This window comes from Oncorhynchus clarkii, chromosome 20 (genome assembly GCF_045791955.1).
Source record: "Oncorhynchus clarkii lewisi isolate Uvic-CL-2024 chromosome 20, UVic_Ocla_1.0, whole genome shotgun sequence".
NCBI lineage: Eukaryota > Metazoa > Chordata > Actinopteri > Salmoniformes > Salmonidae > Oncorhynchus > Oncorhynchus clarkii.
In genome coordinates this window covers 11551123-11569328 of record NC_092166.1, presented here as the reverse complement: position 1 = coordinate 11569328, position 18206 = coordinate 11551123, and the positions used below count along the sequence as shown (strand labels likewise).

The window sequence follows — 18206 nt, the reverse complement described above, 5'->3', positions numbered from 1 at the left end:
CCTCATGTTCTACATTAAACGATACTGCCTTTGCTGCCCTACCTGATGGCAGACACGAGACTTCTCCAGTAAGTACTGTTCCAGTCGAGCCCCTTCGATGACGCCATCTTTGTTGAAGAAGATTTCCACGTATTTCCCAAAGCGACTGGAGTTGTCGTTGCGAATTGTTTTGGCATTCCCAAATGCTGGGGGAACGCAGGAATAGGAAGGTTGTCATGAGTAACAACAATTCCGATAGTGTGTGTCTGTGTAAAAACACACAGACCCCTCTTAGTCTCATGTGTGTGTATGTATGTGTGTGAGAGAGAGCAAGAGAGAGAGACATAGAGAGATAGAAAGAGAGGGAGAGAGATGTACTGTAGAGAAAATATTTGAATCAGTACAGAGCCTACCTTCTAGTATAGGGTTAGCCTCCAGTATCTGCTGCTCTATCCAGGAGTGCTGTCCACTTACTGCAGCCAGGAACTGAAGTACCAGCTTGGTACTCTCAGTCTTCCCTGCACCCGACTCCCCACTGACAGAGAAAAGAGAGAGACAGTCCATCAGTTCTTGGATTTCAGGTGTGTATCCAGTGTAAATGTCAATGTAAAAAGTAGGACTGAACCCCTCCAAAGAGCATCTTCAAATAAAATACATTTTTAAAAAACATATTCCACAATAATAATAATAAAAAAGTGACACTTCTGCTTTGGTTTCCTATTGCTCAACCGAATGACTCGAGTGTCTGATAAGTGGAATGCTGCCAGTCTAACCTGATGATACAGCACTGGTCTCGGTTGTGGCGGCGCATGTTGAAGTAGCAGGTATCTGCGATGGCAAAGACGTGTGGGGGTAGTTCTCCCAGCCTACGCCCGTGGTACCGCCTCACCTGGTCGGCGGTGTAGAGAGGAAGCTCCTGGTAAGGGTTGACTGCCACCAGCACAGAGCCTGTGTAGGTCTGTGCGCAAGACATTAACAGAGGTTTAGGCTTGCGCAGCCCACTTTTTTGGGGGGCACCACATTAATAATTCTGTGAACGTCTTTCATGAATCTTTCATCTTTTTCTGCTTGTTTCCAACATAAACTAAATAGTCCAACATCCATAGCGTAGAAAGGGTCTGAATGTACAGCAAGCATGTGTAGGAGCGGTGATGGGTGTATTGGTACGGAGATGGGTTACGCTTCAAAAGATTCAAAACATCAAGACCAAACCTTTTATTGTTACACCAAGCGTTATGGGTAGTGTAGTACAATAGGGGACTCACATAGATAATGCCTTGTCTGTGTCGGACCAGCAGGTTCCTGAGGAGCCCGGCCTCGTTGAGGTCCCCCAGGCGGATCATGTCGTCCACCCCCTCCACCGAGGTGGGGTGCATCACCCTTATGGAGTCCTCCTTCTGGGAGAGCTTGTGTTCCTGGGAACAATACAGGGACAATACACAGAACTTTAGGCACAGATTGACATCATTTTTTTTTTTAACCTTTATTTAACTAGGCAAGTCAATTAATTAAGAACAAATTATTATTTTCAATGACGGCCTGGATTCAATACTGGATTTTTTAGATATCTTAAGTTACAAAATGTCACATTTTGAGGTCTGAAGGTCTGAAGACTTTAGCTTTGTTTTTAAACTGTCTCTTTAAGTTTTTGGTTTAGGCTTTACATCATTTTATAACAGAGCAGTGCAGAATGCAAAAATACAGTAAAAAGACAAAAATAAACAAATGTTTTTAACGTTCTAAATTATGTCATTTGTAAATGAGATAGTAGTTTGATAGATTATTCCCTAAAGTGATTGATTTATATCTTGAGCTAATTTGAGACCAGCAGTAAATTAAAATAATAGAGTCGTACAATTCAATACAATACAAGTATAATGAAGTACCACGGTCACCTTTCCTTCATCGTCCACCAGGAGCTGGTGTCCAGTGTCGGTCACTTTGACCCGGGCTCCGATGGGCACCCCGGTACCAGAGTCCACCCACACCCACTCACCCTGGGAGCAAGAAGCTTAGTGGTTCAGGATCATACATTTGAAAGAACGCAGATTTTGCCCTTACATTCAAAGGCTTGTTACTCTATTGGAAAAAAAAGGATAGTGTGCAAAGACCTATTGCAAGAAACTCCATCACACTGGTAGGATCATTGTGTAAGATCTAATAAATTGTTTGTGGAGCATCTAAGATTGCCAGTGTGCTAAAGCTTACAATTCAACATAGGTATTTTCTAGCACAGATCTGTTTACACTGTCTTCCCAACTCCATGACAATGACCACTGCAAACAGATTTGATACCAGAATAGGGATTTTCCAGCCATTTTCTGAATTGAATGGCAATGGCATTGTCCCCAAACCCCTAGATAGATCACATTCAGACATAATGCCAGAGAGAATTCCTTGTCCGGTATCAAATTTGTTTGCACTGTATAGTCATCTCCTATGGTCATTTTCAGGCCCAAGGGAGTTGGAATGACTAGGCAATGGAAGTGCTGATCACATAACACTATTCTATTTCAAAAACCTTTATAACCAAAGGATGGCATCCGGGTTACATTGATCAAATAGTCAACATAGATCATATCGAGGAGCTTACCTTTCTCAACATCACCATGATAGAACCCTCCTATTTCCCAAATTCAAGAAACAAGAAAGACAAAAGTCATGCATTTTTTTCAAGAAATATATGTGGATTGTATAATGTAAACCGGGAGATACTGTGATCTCAATGTCTGTGATCTCCATTTTGTAAGAAAATATTCCAATGGTGATTATATGGAGATAATGGTGCTCAATAACTACAATCATCCATTCTAACAACATATTATACAAGACGAACAATACAGAACCTTTTATGGCCTTCCTCGAAGGACGACTGAAATGACAGCAAGTCGTTACTCTACACCATTCAGCCTACCCACTGGGCACACACTGGTTGAAGCAATGTTGTTTTCGCGTCAGTTCAATTAAATTACATTGAACCAACGTGGAATAGATATAGAATTGATGTTTGTAATGGTAATGGCTATTGCCACATTTCATAACTCCACAAAAAAATACCACAAAAACACACATCTGCCAACTTACTCGTAGCAACTCAGGTGACGGTCCTCATTGAAATCCCAGTTCTTCAGTTAGTCCTGTACAGTAGATGTGGGGCTCATATGTTGGTTAGATGACGTTAACACAACCCTACCAGGATAGCACAAAGAACGAGGAAACGACTGAAACTCCTGGCCCTGACACATCTCCTTTATGGCACTTTGACTTTGATCTGTCATGTTGCAGACTCACTGCTCAAGAAGACAGGAGCAAAGTCGGCTCCTACCCACTCACTCTCCTAGTGCGTTTGGACCAATACGCCCTTCAATTCTGGGCCTGCTTCCAGACGTTAACCTGTAACCTAAATAATCCATATCAAAATCTACAAATTGAATCACAGAACATGTTAGAAAGAGTTTATGAGCTGGGAGCTCTTATGAAACTATAGTAGTGCTCTTTGGACCTGTGTTAATGGCAGCAGACACTGGTCTGGTTTCTGTATTGATACAAAATCAAATAACATTTTATTGGTTGCATACAAATATTTAGCAGATGTTATGGCGCCGGTAGACATGGTCGCCCTGTTCATGGAGCCACCGACGCCATCTTACTACAGTAATAGTAGTAAGATGACCGTAAGGCGCTACAGAGGGTAGTGTGAACGGCCCAGTACATCACTGGGGCAAAACAAAAAATAATTGTCAGAGACTCCAGTCATGCAATTCATAGACTGTTTTCTCTGCTACCGCACACGGAGGGCCAAGTCTAGGACCAAAAGGCTCCTCAAAAGTTTTTACCCCCAAGACTGCTGAACAATTCATAATCGCGACCGGACAATTTACATTGACCCCCCCCCCCCCCCCCCTCTCTTGTACACTGCTGCTACTTGCTGTTTGTTTGTTACCTATGCATAGTCACTTCGCCCCCGGCTACATGGACAGATTACCTCAACTAGTCTGTACCCCTGCACACTGACTCGGTACCGGTGCCCCCTGTATATAACCTCAACACTGACTCGGTAAAGGTGCCCCCTGTATATTGCCTCCACAATGACTCGGTACCGGTGCCCCCTGTATATAACCTCCACACTGACTCGGTACCGGTGCCCCCTGTATATAACCTCCACACTGACTCGGTACCGGTGCCCCCTGTATATAACCTCCACACTGACTCGGTATCGGTGCCCCCTGTATATAGCCTCCACACTGACTCGGTACCGGTGCCCCCTGTATATAGCCTCCACACTGACTCGGTACCGGTACCCCCTGTATATAACCTCCACACTGACTCGGTACCGGTGCCCCCTGTATATAGCCTCCACACTGACTCGGTACCGGTGCCCCCTGTATATAACCTCCACACTGACTCGGTACCGGTGCCCCCTGTATATAACCTCCACACTGACTCGGTACCGGTGCCCCCTGTATATAACCTCCACACTGACTCGGTATCGGTGCCCCCTGTATATAGCCTCCACACTGACTCGGTACCGGTGCCCCCTGTATATAGCCTCCACACTGACTCGGTACCGGTGCCCCCTGTATATAACCTCCACACTGACTCGGTACCGGTGCCCCCTGTATATAATCTCCACACTGACTCGGTACCGGTGCCCCCTGTATATAACCTCCACCCTGACTCGGTACCGGTGCCCCCTGTATATAACCTCCACACTGACTCGGTAACGGTGCCCCCTGTATATAACCTCCACACTGACTCGGTACCGGTGCCCCCTGTATATAACCTCCACACTGACTCGGTACCGGTGCCCCCTGTATTTCGCCTTGTTATTCTTATTGTGTTATTCTTTATTATTACTATTTATTTTAGTCTACTTGGTAAATAGTTTCTTCTTCTTGAACTGTACTGTTGGTTAAGGGCTTGTAAGTAAGCATTTCACGGTAAAGTCTACACTTGTTGTATTCGGCGCATGTGGCAAATAAAGTTTGATTTGATTTAATAAAGTAGTAAATCACTGAGATAGTCATCTTATACAGTACTTGGAGATGGACCCCACACCTGCATCACACTGATAATGGTTAGTCGAAGAATTCCCTCTAGTTAATAGGACGTGTGCATCACCTCACACACACAAATAGGCATTAGCTGAAAAATAACAAGACATTTGTTTCCTCCAATAAGTTCTGTTCAAAAAAGCAGTTTGTATTCTCTCACCGAGCTACAGCAAACTATACCAAACTGACAATTGAACCCTGTGTTGTTCTGGAACAAGTATTGTTTCCTCATGATTGTAAAATAGTAATTGTTTATTTACAAAACAGAAATGATATTGAAAAAAAATGGGGTCCTGATTTAAGGGACAATTTCCTTGTGGACTTAGAAGAAGAAAAATTCAGTTCTAAACAGTCTGTGTAAGGTTGTGTAACCAATTCAGATAAGGAAATCATAAAGGCATATCAGTTTCTCAGATGTCTTATTGGAAACCGTGCCAATCCAAAGGGGAAATGAAGCACACAACTCCCCGTGCCTCTTCTCACTGCCATTACCTTATTTGGTTTGCTGTAACGTGGGTTTATGTGAGTTAAGGGTAAGCTGTAATGTTTACAGGACAATAACAATGATATCAGCTGGGTAAAGAACCTTGTCCTTAACAAGATATAGAGTCAATTAGCCAGCGTCAGCCAGTCAGTCAGTAAGTCAGCCAGTCGCTACAGTCAGTCAGCCAGCCAGTCAGTTGCTACAGTCAGCCAGCCAGTCAGTCAGCCAGTGGCTACAGTCAGTCAGCCAGCCAGTCGGTACAGCCAGCCAACCAGTCAGTCAGTCAGCCAGCCAGTCGGTACAGCCAGCCAACCAGTCAGTCAGTCAGCCAGTCAGCCAGTCACAGTCAGCAAGGCAGTCAGTCAGCGAGTCGCTATAGTCAGTCAGCCAGCCAGTCAGCCAGCTGCTAAAACCAGCCAGTCAGTCAGCCAGTCTCAACAGTCAGCCGGCAAGTCAGCCAGCCAGTCTGTCAGATAGTCAGCCAGTCACTACAGTCAGCCAGCCAGTCAGTCAGCCAGTTATTACTGTCAGTCAGCCAGCCAGTCTGTTGCTACAGTCAGCCAGTTATTACAGTCAGTCAGCCAGCCAGTCAGTCAGCCAGTTATTACAGTCAGTCAGCCAGTCAGTCGGTACAGCCAGCCAACCAACCAGTCAGTCAGCCAGTCGCTACAGTCAGCCAGCCAGTCAGTCAGATAGTCAGCCAGTCACTACAGTCAGCCAGCCAGCCAGTCAGCCAGTTATTACAGTCAGTCAGCCAGCCAGTCAGTTGCTACAGTCAGTCAGCCAGCCAGTCGGTACAGCCAGCCAACCAACCAATCAGTCAGCCAGTCACAGTCAGTCAGCTAGCAAGTCAGTCAGTCAACCAGTCAGTCAGCCAGTTGCTACAGGCAGTCAGCCGGCCAGTCAGTCAGCCAGTCATTACAGTCAATCAGCCAGCAGTCAGCCAGTCGCTACAGTCAGTCAGCCAGCCAGTCGGTACAGCCAGCCAACCAACCAGTCAGTCAGCCAGTCACAGTCAGCCAGCCAGTCAGCCAGTTGCTACAGGCAGTCAGCCAGCCAGTCAGTCAGCCAGTCATTACAGTCAGTCAGCCAGCAGTCAGCCAGTCGCTACAGCCAGCCAGTCAGCTAGATAGTCAGTCAGCCAGTCGCTACAGTCAGTCAGCCAGCAGTCAGCAAGTCGCTACAGCCAGCCAGTCAGCTAGATAGTCAGTCAGCCAGTCGCTACAGTCAGTCAGCCAGCCAGTCAGTCAGCCAGTCGCTACAGTCAGTCAGCCAGCCAGTCACAGTCAGTCAGCCAGCCAGTCAGTCAGCCAGTCAGCCAGTCGCTACAGTCAGCCAGTCAGTCAGTCAGCCAGTCACTACAGTGAGCCAGCCAGTCAGCCAGTCAGCCAGCCAGCCAGCCAGCCAGCCAGCCAGCCAGCCAGCTAGTCAGCCAGCCAGTCAGTCAGCTAGTCAGTCAATCAGTCAGTCAGTCAGTCAGTAAGTCAGCCAGTTAGTCATTACAGTCTGAATAATCTTATCAGGCTCATCTCCAGAGAAGTTTCACCAATTTATCTGAGTCATCATCTTTGTATGGCAATTTTAGGGGAGCACAGTGGATATGGTCGATAAATGTCTGCACATGAGCAATGGGACAAATCAGACTGATCATCAGTCGGTGTGAAGGACAGAGGAACTTGGAGCTCTTTCATGGGGTAATGCTTAGATGGGCAATTGATTTGAATAATTTTTTTATATTATTTTTCTAATGATGCACTATGCAGAAATCACCCCAGCATTTCCTGGATGCTAAACTAGTTTGAATAGTTTGCCTAATTTCTGATTATGTGACAAAATAAGCAAGTGCAGTGCAGAGAATCATTGTACCATCTAAACCACTATAAAATATATTTTCCAAAACCGAAAATATTGTATTTTCAGCTGTTTGAAGCTGGTGTACAAAACTGAAAGTAAAAGATGCAAAAATGAAACTTAAGAATGGGAAGCAGAGAAAGAGTGCACAGAGAACAGATCTGCCACTTCCTAGATTTGCTTTCAATTATATTTAGTATGTTTACATGCACACTAATAATTCGATATTAAACTGATTATGGCAGTAGGCAGATTATGCCATAGTCATGTAAACACCTTACTCTGCTTAACTTAATCGGTGTAAGGTCAAAATCGAAGTAAGCATACACTGATTAAAACACCTGGTTTTCTGAGCAACCTTTCACATTATTAGGACAAGTAAACACCTTAATCGCCTCTAAAAGTCTACGCCGTTGAGGAAGGGGTACTCAGCTAATATATTGAATTGTTTTAAGATGGTCATACCATGGATCATTTACAGTGCCTTGCGAAAGTATTCGGCCCCCTTGAACTTTGCAACCTTTTGCCACATTTCAGGCTTCAAACATAAATATATAAAACTGTATTTTTTGTGAAGAATCAACAACAAGTGGGACACAATCATGAAGTGGAACGACATTTATTGGATATTTCAAACTTTTTTAACAAATCAAAAACTGACAAATTGGGCGTGCAAAATTATTCAGCCCCTTTACTTTCAGTGCAGCAAACTCTCTCCAGAAGTTCAGTGAGGATCTCTGAATGATCCAATGTTGACCTAAATGACTAATGATGATAAATACAATCCACCTGTGTGTAATTAAGTCTCCGTATAAATGCACCTGCACTGTGATAGTCTCAGAGGTCCGTTAAAAGCGCAGAGAGCATCATGAAGAACAAGGAACACACCAGGCAGGTCCGAGATACAGTTGTGAAGAAGTTTAAAGCCGGATTTGGATACAAAAAGATTTCCCAAGCTTTAAACATCCCAAGGAGCACTGTACAAGCGATAATATTGAAATGGAAGGAGTATCAGACCACTGCAAATCTACCAAGACCTGGCCGTCCCTCTAAACTTTCAGCTCATACAAGGAGAAGACTGATCAGAGATGCAGCCAAGAGGCCCATGATCACCCTGGATGAACTGCAGAGATCTACAGCTGAGGTGGGAGACTCTGTCCATAGGACAACAATCAGTCGTATATTGCACAAATCTGGCCTTTATGGAAGAGTGGCAAGAAGAAAGCCATTTCTTAAAGATATCCATAAAAAGTGTTGTTTAAAGTTTGCCACAAGCCACCTGGGAGACACACCAAACATGTGGAAGAAGGTGCTCTGGTCAGATGAAACCAAAATTGAACTTTTTGGCAACAATGCAAAACGTTATGTTTGGCGTAAAAGCAACACAGCTCATCACACTGAACACACCATCCCCACTGTCAAACATGGTGGTGGCAGCATCACGGTTTGGGCCTGCTTTTCTTCAGCAGGGACAGGGAAGATGGTTAAAATTGATGGGAAGATGGATGGAGCCAAATACAGGACCATTCTGGAAGAAAACCTGATGGAGTCTGCAAAAGACCTGAGACTGGGACGGAGATTTGTCTTCCAACAAGACAATGATCCAAAACATAAAGCAAAATCTACAATGGAATGGTTCAATAATAAACATATCCAGGTGTTAGAATGGCCAAGTCAAAGTCCAGACCTGAATCCAATCGAGAATCTGTGGAAAGAACTGAAAACTGCTGTTCACAAATGCTCTCCGTCCAACCTCACTGAGCTCGAGCTGTTTTGCAAGGAGGAATGGGAAAAAATGTCAGTCTCTCGATGTGCAAAACTGATAGACATACCCCAAGCGACTTACAGCTGTAATCGCAGCAAAAGGTGGCGCTACAAAGTATTAACTTAAGGGGGCTGAATAATTTTGCACGTCCAATTTTTCAGTTTTTGATTTGTTAAAAAAGTTTGAAATATCCAATAAATGTCGTTCCACTTCATGATTGTGTCCCACTTGTTGTTGATTCTTCACAAAAAATACAGTTTTATATCTTTATGTTTGAAGCCTGAAATGTGGCAAAAGGTCGCAAAGTTCAAGGGGGCAGAATACTTTCGCAAGGCACTGTAGCTATTTGATTTAGAATTTTTGCTAAAATAATCCATCCACCTGACAGGTGTGGCATATCAAGGTGCTGATTTAACAGCATTATCATTAAACATATTTAACCCTGTTTTTGGGTAGCCACAAAACTACTAGGGTAGTACGTACGGCCCAGTACATCACTGGGGAAAAGTTTCCTGCCATCCAGGACCTCTATACCAGGCGGTGTCAGAGGAAGGCCCTAAAAATTGTCAAAGACTCAGGCCACCCTAATCATAGACTGTTCTCTCTGCTACCGCACGGCAAGCAGTACCGGAGCGCCAAGTCTAGATCCAAGAGGCTTCTAAACAGCTTCTACCCCCAAGCCATAAGACTCCTGAACATCTACTCAAATGGCTACCCAGACTATTTGCATTGCCCCCCCCCCCCCCCCCCCCCCCACACACACACACACACACACACTATTTTACACCGCTGCTACACTCTGTTGTTGTCATCTATGCATAGTCACTTTAATAACTCTACCTACATGTACATATCACCCCAATTACCTCAACTAACCGGTGCCCCCGCACATTGACTCTGTACCGGTACCCCCCCTGTATATAGTCTCGCTATTGTTATTTTACTGCTGCTCTTTAACTACTTGTTATTTTTATTTCTTATTCTTATTTGATTTATTTTTTAAACTCCATTGTTGGTTAGAGGCTTGTAAGTAAGCATTTCAGTGTAAGGTCTACTACACCTGTTGTATTCAGCATTTCAGTGTAAGGTCTACTACACCTGTTGTATTCAGCATTTCAGTGTAATGTCTACTACACCTGTTGTATTCAGCATTTCAGTGTAAGGTCTACTACACCTGTTGTATTCAGCATTTCAGTGTAAGGTCTACTACACCTGTTGTATTCAGCATTTCAGTGTAAGGTCTACTACACCTGTTGTATTCAGCATTTCACTGTAAGGTCTTTTACACCTGTTGTATTCAGCATTTCAGTGTAAGGTCTACTACACCTGTTGTATTCAGCATTTCAGTGTAAGGTCTACTACACCTGTTGTATTCAGCATTTCAGTGTAAGGTCTACTACACCTGTTGTATTCAGCATTTCAGTGTAAGGTCTACTACACCTGTTGTATTCAGCATTTCAGTGTAAGGTCTACTACACCTGTTGTATTCAGCATTTCAGTGTAAGGTCTACTACACCTGTTGTATTCAGCATTTCACTGTAATGTCTACTACACCTGTTGTATTCAGCATTTCACTGTGAGGTCTACTACACCTGTTGTATTCAGAATTTCAGTGTAATGTCTACTACACCTGTTGTATTCGGCGCATGTGACTAATAACATTTGATTTGGATTTGATTTGACTTCCATACCTTTAAAAAAAACAGTACTGCTTTACCTTCAGAGGTGAAGGTAACACTTGTGGGGGTCGTAGAGCAAAACAGAGGACACCATCATGTTCTTGAGAGTCTTTCCTTAAGTAACATAATAAAACTCTGTCAGTTTAAGATAGAGATATCAGGTTTTTTTTGCATGGTCTGCAGCTCTCTCCACCGCATCCACCTATGTCGGCCTATCACATCTGCTGTGGAATGTGGCCGAGCTACAGCTGTGTTTTTGCAGACCATGAGACATTCCGAAAATCTTCTCACAAAAATGTCTGCAGCATTTATGTGGAAAATAGGTATTATTTTATATAATAATTATGGTGGAAAATAAGTATTTGGTCAATAACAAAAGTTTATCTCAATACTTTGTTATATACCCGTTGTTGGCAATGACAATGACAGTTTTTTGTAAGTCTTCACAAGGTTTTCACACACTGTTGCTGGTATTTTGGCCCATTCCTCCATGCAGATCTCCTCTAGAGCAGTGATGTTTTAGGGCTGTTGCTGGCAACATGGACTTTCAACTCCCTCCAAAGATTTTCTATGGGGTTGAGATCTGGAGACTGGCTAGGCCACTCCAGGACCTTGAAATGCTTCTTATGAAGCCACTCCTTCGTTGCCCGGGAGGTGTGTTTGGGATCATTGTCATGCTGAAAGACCCAGCCACGTTTCATCTTCAATGCCCTTGCTGATGGAAGGAGGTTTTCACTCAAAATCTCACGATACATTCATTATTTCCTTTACACGGATCAGTTGTCCTGGTCCCTTTGCAGAAAAACAGCCCCAAAGCATGATGTTTCCACCCCCATGCTTCACAGTAGGTATGGTGTTCTTTGGATGCAACTCAGAATTCTTTGTCTTCCAAAAATGACGAGTTGGGTTTTTACCAAAAAGCTCTATTTTGGTTTCATCTGACCATATGACATTCTCTCAATCTTCTTCTGGATCATCCAAATGCTCTTTAGCAAACTTCAGACGAGCCTGAGGGTGAGATCTTGCGTGGAGCCCCAGATCGAGGGAGATTATCAGTGGTTTTGTATGTCTTTCATTTCCTAATAATTGCTCCCACAGTTGATTTCTTCAAACCAAGCTGCTTACCTATTGCAGATTCAGTCTTCCCAGCCTGGTGCAGGTCTACACATTTTTTTCTGGTGTCCTTTGACAGCTCTTTGGAGTGTGACTGTTTGAGGTTGTGGACAGGTGTCTTTTATACTGATAACAAGTTCAAACAGGTGCCATTAATACAGGTAACAAGTGGAGGACAGAGGAGCCTCTTAAAGAATAAGTTACAGGTCTGTGAGAGCCAGAAATCTTGCTTGTTTGTAGGTGACCAAATACTTATTTTCCACCATAATTTGCAAATAAATTCATTAAAAATCCTACAATGTGATTTTCTGGATTTTTTTCCCTCATTTTGTCTGTCATAGTTTAAGTGTACCTATGATGAAAATTACAGGCCTCTCTCATCTTTTTAAGTGGGAGAACTTGCACAATTGGTGGCTGACTAAATACTTTTTTGCCCCACTCTACATAGACTTGGAATCACTGCCCACTTTTATAATGGAACACTAGTCACTTTAATGTTTACATATTTGGCATTACTCATCTCATATGTATGTACTGTATTCTATCCTATTCTACTGTATCTTAGTCTATGCCGCTCTGACATTGCTTGCCCAAATATTTATATATTCTTAATTCCATTCCTTTACTTTAGATTGGTGTATATTGTTGTGAAATTGTTAGATATTACTGCACTGTTGGAGCTAGAAACACAAGCATTTCACTACACCCACAATAACAGCTGCTAAAGACATGTATGTGAAAAATAAAATGTGATTTAGAACTGGGACACCAGGTGGATGAAATTCCTTAGCAGGTAAAACAGAATAAGCAGGCTCCGGACCTTGTAGGGTAAGAGTTGAGTACCCATGCTCTAGTGGGAACATTAAGCAGCGTCTTGTTGGTACCCTGATGAAGAACAGCTCAGAGGTGAGCTCCTGGACTCTCTCGGAGGCAGTCACGTCATCGTTACAGCGGGACGCCTGCTTCTGCACCTCCACTACAGAAGAGGACCACAGCCTACATACCAATGTCACAAAGAGGCAGATAATGTATTGTAAAGACAAGACGCGCGGGCACACACACACACGTGTCAACTTGAACTACTTTTTTTCTTACAGAGAGGGCAGCACAACACCATCAAAGCCAATCAATCTCTCAGAGAGAACACCAGGAGAAACAAAGCCTCATCTGAGATTCAGGGTGTTTTGGAATCTAAGGGAAGCTTTGTCTTTCAACACACTACTATTCCACCACAGACCCAATCTTCTCTGGTCTTTCAACACATTACTATTCCACCACAGACCCAATCTTCTCTGGTCTTTTAACACACTACTATTCCACCACAGACCCAATCTTCTCTGGTCTTTTAACACACTACTATTCCACCACAGACCCAATCTTCTCTGGTCTTTCAACACATTACTATTCCACCACAGACCCAATCTTCTCTGGTCTTTTAACACACTACTATTCCACCACAGACCCAATCTTCTCTGGTCTTTTAACACACTACTATTCCACCACAGACCCAATCTTCTCTGGTCTTTCAACACATTACTATTCCACCACAGACCCAATCTTCTCTGTGTGCTACAAAACAGCAGAGACATTGCCTCCTTGCCCTCGTTCTACAACAAAGCCATTGTTCTCTATGGGGTAAACACACACACAGCCCAGTGTCCTCTCCTCTCGCCATCCACCCAGAGAGTCTGCCAGCCTGTGGACGATGACATCAGCGTTGCAACAAGGTGAAGTGTCTGTAGAAGAGCACGTTGGCTAGCAACATGAACTCCTCCACCAACCTGGAAGAGGAATGAAAGAAAGAGGAAAATGTAAAAAGTTGACAAAAATTACTGCCAATACATTCTATACAACCAGCTCTCTAGTTGCCGTTAAGCTCACTTTGAATCCAGTTTGCTTGCTTTCTTGAGGTATACACACACACACTGCATTGGCCATATACCACAAACCCTCTAGGTGCCTTATTACTATTATAAACTAGTTACCAACGTAATTAGATCAGTAAAAATAAATGTTTTGTCATACCCGTGGCATACGGTCTGATATACCACGGCTGTCAGCCAATCAGCATTCAGGGCTGGAACCGCCCAGCTTATAAAAAAATTAATAAATGTGTACACACACACACACACACAAACAGAGATATACATGTTTGTGTAGACACACACAGTCCAAACAAACATGTATCTCTCGGTTTGTGTACACACACACACAGGTGCTGCAATGAAAGCCTCATGATACTTTTTGGGGTTGATTCTCTTGATCCCTGCAAAGAAGATGGAAATGTTTATATTAGTATGCTACAGCTTTGCTTAACTTGTTAGTAGTCACCTTTACCAATTTCTTAGACTGGGAGGATGGTTAGATGCCTAGTGCGTTAGATCATATTTGAAAGATTCAGCTTTTGGTCAGCATTGTCTGAAAGCCAGTGTTCTTTGGTAAACAAGTAGCCAAATGATCACCGTGGTTACTTGGATTGATATAAGTATTCATCATACTAATCTTTATTTTTGGGAATGTCTTCACCTGAATGTGCTCTCCTCTCTTTAGGCCGCCGGAAACGTCTTCCAGGGTCATGTACGCTTCAAACACTGTCTTCTTTGGACCTCCTCGGCATCCCGAGTGGCACTGCATCTCAGTGCAAGAGACCCTGGTTCAACTCCAGGCTGTATCACATCTGGCTGTGATTGGGAGTCCCCATAGGGCGGCACACAGTTGTCCGGGTTTGGCTGTCATTGTAAATAAGAATTTGTTCTTAACTGACTGGCTCACCAATAGGATATTATTTCGGAACCAATATTCTAAAAACAAAGAAGTATTTTTATACAATATATCCCGATTATTCCATATATAATATCTGTGTGGAGAAAAATTGTGTTTATAAATTAAGGACCATGACAAGAAAACCTGCCGATGAAAAGCAGAAAGTTGCACTGGAACTTTGTCAATATTATAATTGCAAAACAACATGAAGTTAAGGCCACCAAAAGTAGAGAAGACATGATGAGGAATAAAATTCCAGATAGAAGTGGGTCTTCTTATGAATTCTTTTATCCAATTGATCTTAAAAGTATTATTTAAAGTAGTAAAGTCCAGAAAATTCATCCCACCATTCTCATAACAGTTTTCCTAATGTAATGAGTATGGTTTCTCCACAGAAAGTTGAAAGCATCTGGTCTATCTCCTTGCTTATTTTACTGTCAAGATATAAAGATAGAGCGCCATGTGTTAGTCTAGACCTTCAGCCTTGGTTATTAGGACTCTCTACCTTTTAAAGATAAGTCCCTCTGTAGCCATTGATTTAGCTTCTTCTGGGTTTTTTTAATAAGAGGGTTAAAATTTAGTAAGCCTCTAGACTTCTGATCCTTGGTAATGGTTATGCTTAAATATGTAAGTTCTTCTTTTACTGGAATACCATAATATGAAGGTGTCACACAATCTTTGACAGCCATGAGTTCACATTTATTAATGTTAAGATATAGACCAGACACTTTGGATAAGGATTGTATCACATTGATCGATATGGGAATTTGGTTAGCATCTTTCACAAAAAGTGTAGTATCTTCAGCCAGCTGGCTTATAATAATTTCTTTACCAGCTATGGAAATACCTTGTACAGGACTATTATTTAAAGAATTTGCAAGAAGTTGGGTGATTAATAAAAACAGGTACGGAGAGATAGGAACACCTTGCCTAATACCGCTCTTCAACTCAAATGTAGGTGAGGTGCCATATTTAAATTTGATAGAGCTGTTACCATTTGTATAGAGAGTCTTAATAGCCTTACAGAAGAAAATTCCCAAAGCCAAGTCTCTCAAGGGAGTGGAAGAGGAACTGATGCTCTACTGTGTCAAATGCTTTATAAAAATCTAAAAATAATATGAAGCTATCCTCGGTTATTAGGTCTGAGTAGTCTAGTATGTCTTATACATTGTCTTATACACTGACATTGTTAGAAATATGTCTGTACCTCATGAAGCCAGACTGTGTTTCATCAATGACTGCATCCAGGACTTCTTTAATTATTTTTGCAAATAGTAAGGCTAATATCTTATGGTCATTATTAAGAAGACAAATTGGACGCCAGTTATTGATGAGCAGCACTTATTTTTTAGGCTTAGGTATCAGTGTTATTAACCCCTGACACATTGTATGAGGGAGAACATTGTTTTTAATACTCTCTAAATAGGAAGGGAGCTACTTGTTCAGAAAATAATTTGTAAAATTCTGATGTAATTCCATCAACACCTGGGGATTTATTGTTCTTTAGATGTTTGATAGACTCTATAATCTCCTCAACTTTGATGGGTTCATCACACTGTTTAGATTCTATATCACTGATAGAGTGAACATTATTCAGTGAGTTAAAAAAACATATCTGTGGATTCCTGACAGTACGTAGAGCTGTACAATTTTCTGTAAAAATTGCTACAGTATTTAGCGATTAATTTTTGGTCATCTGCAATAACACCATCAATATTTAACTTACAGATAGTGTTATTCTTAGAGTGAAATTTCTCAAGTCTAAAGAAATAGGATGAATTCTGTTCTCCCTCCTCAACCCATTTTTTCTGAGATCTAATAAAGGCTCCTTCTGCTTTTAATCTATATATATTATCCAGTTTATTTTGTAACTCAATTAGTTCCATCTTCTCCTCCCCCGAGAGGCTGGCTGGGGACCTCAGAAAGGGAAGTTATCTTAATGATCATCTTTTCCTCCTCAGCTCTTCTGGTCTTAGCAAGATTACTACCATATTTTCTAAGGTATTTGGACACCTCAAATTTATAGAGCACCCTGTTCTTGCAATAAGATTTTTCTTTACAGGCCCTTTCCCAAAAGTGTGAGAGCAGATATTTAACCTCAAATGTAACTATATCCTTATTTAATAATAAGTTATGTAGCTTCTAGTGGGATGCTCTACCAAGGTTAGTATCAGGGGTAAATATTTTGATATCAATGTAAATGCAACTCATCATTCTCATGTTTGGTGTTGTACCCGTAGAAGTTTACAGTAATGAGTGTAATGTCATTATAACGGATCATTCTCATGTTTGGTGTTGTACCCGTAGAAGTGTACAGTAATGAGTGTAATGTCATTGTAACGGATCATTCTCATGTTTGGTGTTGTACCCGTAGAAGTTTACAGTAATGAGCGTAATGTCATTGTAACTGATCACAAGACAAATAAAGTGACCAAAGGGGTCACATTCCGAGTGTAGAATATTACCACCAAAGGTATTTTTCATTGTAGTGACACCAGCAGAGCGTTCAGATCCATGGGAAAGCCAAATATCGTTGCTCCACTGTGACCTCCAGAAGTTGTCTACAGCCGAAATTTAGCAAATAAAAAGTAGGCCTTGCACTCCACATTGTTTCGTAATCCCCTAGAATTAAGAGAAACTATAGACAAAGACAAAACAACAAATATTATATAAAAGTATAAACTGTAGTAGGATGAGTCAAAGACGTAGGAGCAGTGAACAAACGATAAGGAACCGAGATCTGCACCATTTAAGCCTATTTAAATTGAAAATAGCTTATTCCATAAACTTTGAGCTAGATGTTATCTGGCTTTGAAATTCAACTCGGCTGAAAATTATGTTCAAGACCAAACCAAGGGTTCTTGTAGTAAGAGAGGCTAAAAAAAAAACCTCTTTAGTGTAATCAGGAACTATTCTGAGAAATAAAATACAAAATAATCATTTAAATAAAACGGTACCTACTATTTTAAGTGCATATGAAAACTGATCATAAAAAATTTGAATAAAAAATGTTTTACATATACATGTTCCTAAGACCTTTTTCAGCTTTCAGTCTTCGTCGTAAGTTTGTAAACAAAACAAGTCTTCTGGTCATATAAGAACAAAATAATAAACTGAAGTACCTGAGTATTCCGAAAAATAGTCACCTGATGCTTGTTAGGTAACCATATGCATAACCTTACATTAAGACCAAAAGGCTTATTTGAGTCAAGATATAGCTTTGTGGCCGTGCTATCTAGTGGAGACCTTAAATAACCACTGTGTAAATGACTGGTAATTGCAATCTGGAATCATTGGGACGTCCATGCCCTAAACCCTTTATTTTATTTAACTCAGAACCCTTAACCCCTACACTTACCCTGACCCAGTGTTTCCCAAACTCGGTCCTGGGGACCCCAAGGGGTGCACGGTATGTGTTTTGCCCTAGCACTACACATCTGATTCAAATGCGCAATCCATAATTGCCGTAAGGACGTTCCAAGGATCCCAAATATCCGTCAAAATTTCAAACCATATCC

General features: G+C 42.0%; 1 protein-coding gene across 1 annotated transcript in view; it reads right to left on the bottom strand.

Annotated features, from left to right (window-relative positions):
• The window catches only part of LOC139377266 (unconventional myosin-VIIa-like), a 34863-nt gene extending 32267 nt beyond the window's left edge, over nucleotides 1-2596 (bottom strand). Inside the window, exons 1-6 of the mRNA XM_071120271.1 lie at nucleotides 2573-2596; nucleotides 1875-1976; nucleotides 1245-1394; nucleotides 753-937; nucleotides 393-514; nucleotides 43-185 (exon numbers count right to left, since the gene is read on the bottom strand). Coding sequence (XP_070976372.1) covers nucleotides 43-185; nucleotides 393-514; nucleotides 753-937; nucleotides 1245-1394; nucleotides 1875-1976; nucleotides 2573-2590 — 720 coding nt within the window. The 5' untranslated portion in view covers nucleotides 2591-2596. The remainder of the gene's footprint in view (nucleotides 1-42; nucleotides 186-392; nucleotides 515-752; nucleotides 938-1244; nucleotides 1395-1874; nucleotides 1977-2572) is intronic.
• Between the last annotated feature and the right edge of the window lie 15610 nt (nucleotides 2597-18206).